The sequence below is a fragment of the Crinia signifera genome, chromosome 2 (assembly GCF_055691185.1).
Source record: "Crinia signifera chromosome 2, ASM5569118v1, whole genome shotgun sequence".
Taxonomy (NCBI): Eukaryota; Metazoa; Chordata; class Amphibia; order Anura; family Myobatrachidae; genus Crinia; species Crinia signifera.
In genome coordinates, this window is record NC_139218.1 from 237185199 (window position 1) to 237196700 (window position 11502).

Sequence of the window (11502 nt, forward strand, 5' to 3'; positions counted from 1 at the left end):
TTGTTTTAATATCTTCGCTACTTACCTTTAAGGTCTCACATCATTGTGAAATTAATTGTAGAACACCACTACATCATTATGACCTGCTAGCTTAAAAGTTTAATAATAAAAATTCAAAATGGTTCTGGAGCAGCACCAGCCCAGACGGGACGAGTCTGAGCGCAGATCATCAGCTGAACCTGCTCCCAAATGTCCCAGTTTAAAAGCTTGCCCTTCCCAAACCAAAGGCGGTAACTCCTGGCTTTTTTCACCATCTGTTGCCCTAAATCTCCCCTGCATGTAACAGAAGCAGTGTGGGTGCTGTAATTTGGCTGCCGACTCCTTTACAAACCAACTCACTCGCTGACAGGTCTGTGGTAGCAAGATGACCACTGCTGACCGATTCAGTGCTGCCCCCAGCCAACAGCATCTTCCTAGAGGAGCACCGTTCCTATTTGTCCTCATCAGCCCTGCACAGGCTGTGGTAGAGAGACCAGGTGTATTGGTGCGCAGCATCATTGCATCACATCGCGACCTGCAATTGGCTAGAATACTTGTGTGTAGAGTCGAGATGTCGGAACACATTCGTATTTAACCTGGTCAGTAATAGGTGAAGCCACTTCTTCTACAGATTCTGCCAGTGTATATGCAATCTGTCAGCGTCCATCAGCCACACAGCTACGACACCCCACACTGCCAGAATCTGCAAAAGCTTTGCCTGGGTCATCCCTCCATGTAAGTACACTAGTACTGGGCCCTGAACCTGGCGTCACAGTGCTGATTAAAGTCCCAACTCCTTCAGTGTACGTACAATGCTGGGACCTGAATCCATAGGGGCAGTGACTCCCTCCTCTCTTGTGTAAGTGCACTGGCAGGGGGCAACTGGAAAAGGTGCCAGCACTTAACTGTTAGGTCTTCCAGGTGTCCCTGCCGCGCTGACACACCCGCTGATGGAGGTGGACAGGGGGCATTCACATGTGAATGCCCTGCATTTCCTGGGCCTACTCAACAAAACGCTGGGTGTGCCCAGGAAACACTGGGCATCCCCATGCAAACGCAGGTGAGCACCTGTGGGGGTTTTACAGCTTTTCACAGCAAAATAAATAATACACAACACATGCATTAACAAAATGGACTTCGTTACGTTTATAATTCACAGCTATTAGTAGATGTATTCACAACACATGTATTGCCTACTAAATACATTTCTTAACTTCAGCAGTGACTTTATTCTTTTGAAATAGTTGTATTGTATTTTATTTTCCACTTGTCTCTTTCGACAGAGAATTAAAGCAGCAATCCAATGTACTTATTTTATTTAAGCAGCAACATTATTAGCGTCAAAGCTTGCACACCATGATCATTGTTCTTTAGATCTCCTCCTTGCACGGCATTATTTCCATTAATTTTCACTTTTTTTTTAAAAACTGGGCAAACATGAATATAGCGATCACGAAGACACAGCTTTTACCATGGCATGGGGTGGCTGTGAGGGAAGGAGGGAGCGCTGATTCAGTGAAAACCCAGCGGTATTAGATTACACATATAGATATTTATATTAAAAATATATTTTCTTTTATGGGACCGATGCTTTATAAAGAAACTAGACCACAATACTTCACTTGTTACAAAACAGGCCATTTGTAACTTTTTTTAATGTATGTGTTTAAAGTAAAATGTGCATTTTCTTGATTAGAGCATCCATAAAGGGCAAACAGCCTATGGGGAAAAAAAACCACAACATGCTAATATAGCTTAGTGTAGAAACTGAAAAGAACAGAAAGTTGCTATGCTTCTTAGATATCCGCTTCACCTCTCCCATCCTTTCCCGCCAGGTTGCTGTGGCATTTTGAAGCCCACGAGACCAGCCACTTCTTCACATGAACGCTCTCCTTTGCCATGGTACTCTTCATGGAAAATGAGGTGATTCCGAACGCTATTCAAAAGGCATAGATAAGTGGAGGCCTGGAAATGTAGCTCTTGGTGGGCCAAGCACAGCTTCTCACTGGTTACCTGCAAATTATAACAATGATATTAATTAAAATTTGTATCATTATAAATATACTAGTGTTCATTCTAGGTACAGGGTGCTGATCAGTGAGGGGGGCATATTTATATTATTTTGGAGGACACCATTTTATATGTGATGTATAAATACAGCTACAGTAGCAATACATCACATCTACAATTTTACCATTCAAAATGTAAATATGCCCTTGTGAATAATATAATCTTCACTTTTAAATCTTAAGGCATCTGTCAATTCCTTGCTTTGAAAGTACCATACGAATGGATCTGTATTACCAATATGATCAGGTTAGGACCTGTATTTTATTATTGCTACATTCACAAATGTGCCTGCAAATCAATCTTTTTCTCAGGAAAGGGATGTGTTTTAGCCTTACCTGTCATGATTTGGTTGTATGCAGTCATTAGGTCAACCACAATTGGTTGGAAAACAAAAAGTCAGTCAATGACAAAGGTTGACATAATCAAAAGGTCCACATGAAAAGGGTTATGAGTTTTTCATGAAAAAGGTCGAGTTTTTCGAGATTTTTGTTTTTTATACGAACACGTTTATACTACACCTCCCAGTGGGCATAGAGGGAGAATATAATTGTGTGTGAAGCACCATGAACAAAGCATGTTGAATGCAGCGAGCCATGTGAGGGGACGCGATACACTAATACGGTGTCCATGTCGGCAGACACAAATACATATGAACTACTGTTTAAAACCGTGTCCCCTCAGTAAATATATGGTCGATTCAATTCAGCACGCTGTGAAAAGCTGGATTACTTTAATATAATATTACACTTCCAAATATATTTGAAAACCACGCCTTTTTTGTTATTCAGGATGTGGCCTCTTGGTGGTGCACAAACTAAAACATTGTCTGATATGTTTAAAAAAAAAAAAAAAAAAAGTTAAATTACTATGCATTCAAGGAGCCTGATTCAGCAGTAGATTACTGAAAACCTCTATTAGGCGATTATCTGTAAATGTGTGCATGTGGTAGCATGAGCCCTGAAACTGTGGTCACATTTTCGAGGCAGAGGACTATCCTTACAATGTGAGTGCTATGCTGCACAGCAAAGTGGTCGCATTTCTGTGATGTAAATTGCAAGATTTTGCAATTATATTGCTGGGATCAACTTGGAATGTAATGAGGCCTTGTCCTGTATCGCTCCCCCCATGCTGCCAATGGGAGTTGTAGTGTTGCATGTATTTGCAAAACGACAACTGGTACTGAATCAGGCCCAATATCAATAAAAAGAACATACAGGTTAAATAATTTACAACAATGTACTAATAATGTACCAATGGCCCTTATTCTGATTGGTGCTGCCGGATCCGATTATGCGGCCAGGACCGTGCGTGCGAAACCCCGCCTTCCATACGGATCGCCAACTCCGTCCGTACGCGGTAAGAAGCTGGCCGAACGGACCGCACGTGTATTTTTCACGGAATACGCCTCCTCCATCTCAGGGAGCCTCCCCCATCATTCGATGGTCGCAGACCATCGAATGCAGGACCGAGTGCTCCACCAGCTCCCGCAACCTCAGACCACACAGACATTTTTCCGTGCAAAAGCAGGGATCTGGGCGGGCAGCTGACATCCGGCGATGTCATATGTCCGCCCCCTACACGTGCGTCACGGCCGCATTACCATACGTACGCCCAGCGTTTGCATGGGAACGCCCATGAAACGCGGGGCGTATGCATATGGTAATGAGCCCAAATAGCCCTTCACGTCCTAGTCCACCCCCTGTTCGGAGTGTTCACATTTCATGCGGGATTTGGCCGAACGCCCCGCTCGCACATGCGCAGAGACGCCTCTGCACATGCGCAGACACAAAACATCGGCGGCACGAACGCACGCGGATATTACCGCACCGACCAGAATAAGGGCCAATGTTATTAAAACCACAATATAAACATCTCTGAAATAAAATCAAAATAAATTAACTCTTAACTGAACTACTGGCGAAGGGGTGTGCACAAACAGGGTTCTTGCAGGCTTGCCTCTCTCACCATGCTGCAGGCATGCTACACCCACTACAAGCTTCTATTCCACCTCTATAGCTGGCCATACATCACAATTCCGTTGAAATCTCCGGCAGTCCTTGGTGGTTTTGGACACACAATCTACTCACAATCCATCATACAACCAATCATACAATCCATCTGCTGCATGATTAATGATTGAAGCTTCATTTAAATAGGGGTCTGGCCTACTAGGATCAAAAGGATAGGAGTATCAAAAATGTATTTATTTATTTTTTAATTTACAGGTTGCCAACAACTACCAATCTGCTCACATATGCTGTGTTATGCCATTATTAAATAGCCGAATGCAGCAATCCTCCGAAAACTGTTTTCACAGTAGTGACAGAATTGTGCAAAAGGACGCCCACCGCTCTCTTCAGCCTCCCGCCCATCTGCCGCTTGGAAACTTCTGTGGCTCCAAGCATCTTCACTGCCACGGGTCGCCCATGCAATCTGCTCCCAATCCCAATCGATCTGACATGCAGCACATCAGATCAGAGGACCAATCCTCCAGTCTCCCGGGGCTGGAAGATTGTATGATTGTGTACACACAATCTGCATACAATCCATTTTACAATCAATTGAGATTGTATTATTGGGTTCAATATCTTTCTGATGTATGGCCACCTTATGGGGTCCCACAAGGAAGAATAGACCATGTGCGCCGGGATTCCAGCTAGTGGCTAAGTCAGCAGTTGGTATTTTGGCATCAGGATTGTGGCCGTCAAGATCACGACTTTCAGTCACGATCCTATAACACCTATTCTCTCTCTATGTCTTGCCTAAAGTGCACAAAAATAGAGATACTCTTTTCAAGGATCCATCCTTGAAAAAGTGCATAAAAACACGTGTCTAGCATTATACCCTATTGCGGCTGTAAAAACCAGAAGTTCATGGAAGCCAAACTTCCAGTGAAACAGCAAGCTCTGGTGGTGGACACACAGAAGAGGAGTACAGCAGCTGATCCAGCCAGAGGACAAGGTAGCAAAGGGATAACCCACCCTAGTGTATATATTAACATGAAAAGTGTAGGGCTGTGGAGTCGGAGTTGGAGTCGAGGAGTCGGAGGCAATTTTGAGTACCTGGAGTCGGAGTCGGCAAACAATGCACCGACTCCGACAATTACAATTAATGACTTCTCTACTGTAAGAAAAAAAGACCAATGCATGCAGTGCCTCACGTAACCGCAAAACAAACATGTTAAGTGACCGTGAAAAAGCATGCATTTCATGTGCTTCACTATATGGCACGCAACGCACAATTCGGAGCACCAATACTTATAAATGTATTCTCCCTTGTAGTTTACAACTTATTTCCAACGTTCAATAAGGTTTTCAATACCTCGTTGGTAGAAATCACCTGGTGTAGACTCGAAAAATTCATTCAACCAAGCTCTCCCACCATACGCACAACATCTTTTTACGCGGATGAAGATCTTATTTCATGCGCAAGGTCGTTGGTTTACCTTGGCTAAGCCATTCCTTACGCTGGTTCATATTGATGTACAGGCACCATTTTTCATCGCCAGTAACGTTTCGGTAAAGAAATCATTCCTTGTGTCCATGAATTGAACAGTGACGAGCAAGCAAACCAGCGGAGATTGTGGCTCGTTGATTTTTGTTGTCCTCACAAAGCATGCTCCACACTTCTGAACCTTTCCTATTGTTTTTGTTCCCAAAACAACCAAATAATGTGGTTTTTATCTTTGAACTGGTAAAGTTCCTGTTCCTGATGTTTATGCCTACGGCTACTATCCAGCCATTTAATTAATTAATAAAAAATGTAATAAAACTTTGTTTTCATTGTGTTTGTCCTTTGCTTAAACCAGGCATGTCCAACGTTGGCCCTCCAGATGTTGTGAAACTACACATCCCAGCATGCTTTGACACAGTTTTGCTACTAGAGAATGCTAAAACTATTGCAAAGCATGCTGGGATGTGTAGTTTCAAAACATCTGGAGGGCCAACGTTGGACATGCCTGGCTTAAACTGTTCAATACAGTAGACTGTTGGCTTCCCAGCCTCTAGTTTCTGTAGTAATAATATGTATGTTGCCTTTCTTTCCTTCAAGGAATGTATCAAATACAATCGCATATTAATACAGAGGAGTCGGCATCAAAAGTACAAGGAGTCGGGGTCGGAGTCGGAACATTTATCTACCGACCCCACAGCCCTGGAAAAGTGTGTGTGCATGTCTGTCGCTTTGTGGAGACAACGTGGCACTCAGAGCCGCCAAATTCGGCAACAAGGTACCTCATAGCTGTTTTTGGGAAATTGCACTTAGAAATTTAAAAACCACCAAGATTCAATTTGCCTTCAATGATGATTTGGAAAAAAGATAGACGATCTGGGATTTCATTGCAGTCATTGAGTATGAATACAAACATATTCTAACATGGCAGAGACTTTCAACAATTAGGAATAATTTGGGATATACATATACCATACATACATACATATATACATATATATATATATATATATATATATATATATATATATGGTACTCTTTACCTAGAACGGCGCCCATCGCGGTGATCGCGACATCGCGGGCAGCACATAAACGGCCGCGACGCGATGCCCGCGATCACCGCGATTTTCCCATAGGGAACAATGTTAAAAAGTCAGATTGATCGCGATTTTGCATTCAATGCCTCAATGCCCGCGATTTTACCATAGGAATCAATGTTAAATGGGCTACAGAGCCCAAATAGGCTCAATTAACCCTTAAATGTCACCCCAATTTTTTTACGCCACCCCACGATCCACGCCAACCCGAAGCGTGGCGAGCGCAGCGAGCCCGCGAGGGGCGGCGGTACGCGTCCTCCGACCTTTTCATGCCCTACTATCCACGTCGGCGTGGAGTTGAGAATAGAATAGTGTGGCGAGCGCAGCGAGCCACCGAGCCCGAAGCGTGGCGAGCGCAGCGAGCCCCGCGAGGGGACGCGGATACCTTCACAGTTATACGCGTCCCCTCGCGGACTTCACAGGTGTCCGTGGCGACGCGGACACCTGTGAAGCCCGCGAAGGGACGCGTTTACCTGTGAAGGTATCCGCGTCCCCTCGCGGGGCTCGCCACGCTTCGGGCTCGGTGGCTCGCTGCGCTCGCCACACTATTCTATTCTCAACTCCACGCCGACGTGGATAGTAGGGCATGAAAAGGTCGGAGGACGCGTACCGCCGCCCCTCGCGGGCTCGCTGCGCTCGCCACGCTTCGGGTTGGCGTGGATCGTGGGGTGGCGTACAAAAATTGGGGGGACATTTAAGGGTTAATTGGGGCTATTTGGGCTCTGTAGCCCATTTAACATTGATTCCTATGGGAAAATCGCGGGCATTGAGGCATTTTACAGTAAAATCGCGGTCAATCAGGCTTTTTAACATTGTTCCCTATGGGAAAATCGCGGTAATCGCGGGTACCCGATTTTGATGTACCCGCGATTTACCCGCGATGCCCGCGATTTTTTACCCCCGACGCCCGCGATTCTGATCGCGGGCGCCGTTCTAGGTAAAGAGTACCATATATATATATATATACACATATACACATACATAGCGCACCTCAAAACACTTACACATTGGACAGATACACACAAACACAACACAAACATAACACAAAGTTTTACAGCAATTCTGGAGATTAAAAAAAACACCCAAGATTTTCCCGGGCATTGTCAGGTGGGTCAGTTAGTCCTCAATATAGAGACAGATACCACTCCTGCTATTGTGATACCCACCAGACCTCTATACCACTACTGCATACATCAAAGAAACAGCGGGCTGTAACTTTCATCTAACGGAACACTTTGCCACCACCGAATTTTGTCTTTACCAACAATTACTTTTATTCGCATTTTGGTTTAATTTCATTATACTGGCATATCTATCAAATTAGCATATATATTATTTACATATACAAGCACCCCTAATACATATATATTAAAAACTAAAGTGTTTTGTGTCATCATGTACATGCGTTAGCATTCTATTTTTCACAAGTAAAAGCATTGGGGAAGTCTACAGTGAACAATTTTTAAAAGGAAGAAAGTAACAAGAATTGCCTATATTTATAATAGCCCTGTGTCTGAAAATTTGTGGGGGAATTTAAATTTTTTTTTTTTTAATGAAGATATTCCACCCCTTTCCCAAGTGGTTCAACCTATTCTACAAACAAATGCATTGCCTGCCATGGTAGCTCAGTTCTTATTCTAGTCGTACGGTGCAATGGATAGCATTACTGGCTCAAAGCATTGAGGTCACGGGTTTGATTCCTACCATGGCCATGTGTGGAGTGTGTATATCCCATGATTTTGTGGTATTCCTCTGGGTACTCCAGTTTCTTCCCACAATGTAAAAATATACTGGTATGTTAATTGGTTCCCCAACAAAATGTGAGTGTGTCAATGGCCAAATATTCTCTTTCAATCACTGTGTAATGTGCGTAGGTTTGGGTATCAAAAAAAAATTACCTTTGTCAAAATCCTGTTGCCAAAAATGACAAGTGTAAAATAATTTAAATAACTGTACAGTGAAAGATACAATTATTTAAACAACTTACATTTTTGGAACGATAGGTTTAAAATAGTTATCAAAGAAGGGCCACATTAAAATCTACAAACATAAAAAAATAAAAAAACTTATCTTAAAAGTTCCAGGCTTTAGCTCATAGGTTCTCAAATGTCCTCCGAGGCTCAGCACAGATGGTTAAAACAGCACAGATGATTAAATCAAATTGACTGAGGTGTTTAGTCACCTGTGACCAAGTATGAATAAACTTAAAACCTTGTCTGTAGGGATGCCTTGAGTACAGCCTGAGAACCTCTGCTTATTTAATTACACTCTCATTGCTCAGTAGTGTGCATTGAACTACTGTGCACTCCTAAAGTAGACAGTTCACAAACTTGCTAGTAAGCTCTCTATGACAAACCACTTGCAAAAGGTGTGATCAGTTTAGGTTATGGACCCTCCAAAAACTGTGGTGCAGAGGATGATTGGGCTTTCCAACTGATATGTACTGTAGTCTAGTAATGAACTAAAAGAATGATTACAAATAGAGATAATTGCCTAAAGTTCTCATTCACAGCTCTATATGTCATTACAATTCATCTGAGAATTTCCAATACAGCTTTTAAATAATATTATTTGGGTATTGTGGGAAGATGGCTGTATCTTCATTTTTATTTTAGTGCATCTTTGAATATCTATTGTGTTTCCAGTTGGAAGGTTATATATATTTTTATGTACATGGGATGGTCACATTTTTGGTGCAGATTTGTATACATGGTACGGTTTTCGGTGTTTCCAGAAGGGTTGCATAGACAGTCGAAGAGAAAAAAAAAGAATCTTATTTGATTTAAATAAATAAAAAAAAATTTGCTTTTTTTTTTTTTTTTTTTATTTAAAGCAGTTTTTTAATTTTCTTATTAAAATTGTAGATGTTTAGAACTTGTTTTAGTAATACACTTTTTTTTTTTTGAAGTGAGAACAGTAACAAAATCAACACAGTTACAGAAACATACACAGTTGCAAGAAGTACATAATTTCACTCGGTTGTTTGAGTCGAGTCAAACATGTCTTTGTCCACATCCTTCCAGGTGTCCTCAACAGAAAAAAAGCTCTATAGCATGCAACCAGCTTAGATGTTTTTTTTTAATTTCCCAATCGGTTACGTGTTTTAGATTGTAGAAACCGTACATTTAAAAAAAAAAAAATCCTTTCAATTCCTGCACTTGATTAAAACTGTGGTGAACATCTGCTTCAGAATATTTACTACAGAAGTGTCCGAAGAGGAGCTGCATAGGACATACTTGGCATAAAGTGTCCACTGCAAACATGTATGGTGCAAATGGTTTCATGGAAGCACAAAAGTTGATGACAGCAGTCATAATTTGACAATTATTGGCATGAGCAAACTCTATACACCCAGGGTTTGCAAATACGAGCTGTAACGCATATTTTACCCAGAAATACATTGCAGGGACACTTTTTAACATTGGGTGGGTTCCGTGGGACCTGCGCCACTCTGATTAGTCAGACAGTGTTGGCGCATGTAGAAGGAAGGACAGTTATACACCTGGGCAGGTGTATGACTTGCATCGGTGGCAAAGGGGATGGCGGGCTTCCAGCAGCTCTTGATGCGCTGTCAGGGAGGGGAGTGACCAACGTGGAGGATGACAGCCCTGCCACAGGGTCCAGTAGCAGCAGCTCTCCGCAGACCTCTGGCTCCTGGTCTTGGCAGACCCAGCATCTGCTTCTAATCACCGCACTGAAGTAGCAGTACTGGGACTACAGAGACAAAGAACCGGAGGTCTGCAGGAAGCTGGCTGTCTAGGCCAGAACCCCTTCCCTGGAAGGTTTACAAATAAATTCTACAAGGTGGGAGAGGGAAAATTTTAACCCCTTCAGTGGCAATTCCGAGAATTTTCCGGGCTGTGCCCCAGTGCCCAGTCTGGCAAGCCTGGAAAATTCTCAGGATCGCCACTGTTTGGAGCCCCCTCCCCCCTGGGTTTCTTATTGAAGTCCCCGGCACCGGCTTATGACAAGCCAGCTGCCAGGGACAGAGACACGGCGTAGGGGGCGCAGGTCCGGGCAACCTCTGATTGACAGTGCAGCGGCGCTGCCCGGACCAGGGGAGGCAGTGGTGTTTTTTTTTTTAAGGGAGCGCTCCCCATAAAAAACTTGCCCAGTGGGGAGCGCTCCCAAAAAAAAACCCACCACTGAAGGGGTTAATAAATGTGTGCATTATTAAATATTTTAAGGTTGGTCTACCACAACCCCCTCCCATGTAGGAGACTAATCCTAACCCTCCCTTGCACACTGACCCTTGCCCACCCTGCAGTGTCTAAACCTAGCCTTTATACCCTGCCACATAAATTGAACTCCCGGACCGCAGCCTTCTGTGCCTCATACACTATGTGAATTGGGCCCGGTTTTACCCGAGTTCGGGGAAATCAGCCCAAATCGAGAGTACAACATCCGATCCAATGCGCAGTCCCCATGCGAATCACATCATATGATGATGTGCAGCAGCTCTGCTCTGTCCCTTACACTGCATGATGTGGCGGAAGCTCTAGTAATCATATACCATTACTATTGTCACAATTTGAGACACTTGACAAGAGGAAGGGCTGACAGACATTGCCTTTTAGTACAAGCCGGTGACCTTGGTGAGGTGGGTGGCCCAGTTCGAGTCAAAAGGCGCATTACCTGATTTTTCCTGAACTGTTGCCGAATGTAAGTATACGCTGCGGTTGTCCTGTAACGATCAGTACCATTTAAACGACGTAACTCACGTAGAAGACTACAAAATGTTTGAAGCGGACTTCCAAGAGACGCCATCTTTCGGTAGATGCCGGAAGCACAGCACATGTCCCAGCACTGCAGCCGCCCTCACCGGAAGCCCTGCCAGTGCCTGGGACCGTGTGACGTGGAGAGACAAAGCATCACTGCGCTGGCACGGAGAACGCCTCTCCTTATT

At 43.6% G+C, this 11502-nt stretch overlaps 1 protein-coding gene across 1 annotated transcript; it reads right to left on the minus strand.

Moving 5' to 3' along the window:
- Positions 1–1278: 1278 nt before the first annotated feature.
- Positions 1279–11482, minus strand: FMC1 (formation of mitochondrial complex V assembly factor 1). Its single transcript, XM_083174057.1, has 2 exons — positions 11232–11482; positions 1279–1992 (listed from the first exon to the last, which is right to left on the minus strand). The coding sequence occupies exons 1-2, from the start codon at positions 11391–11393 to the stop codon at positions 1789–1791; spliced, it is 366 nt and encodes a 121-aa protein (XP_083030183.1). The 5' UTR covers positions 11394–11482; the 3' UTR covers positions 1279–1788.
- Between the last annotated feature and the right edge of the window lie 20 nt (positions 11483–11502).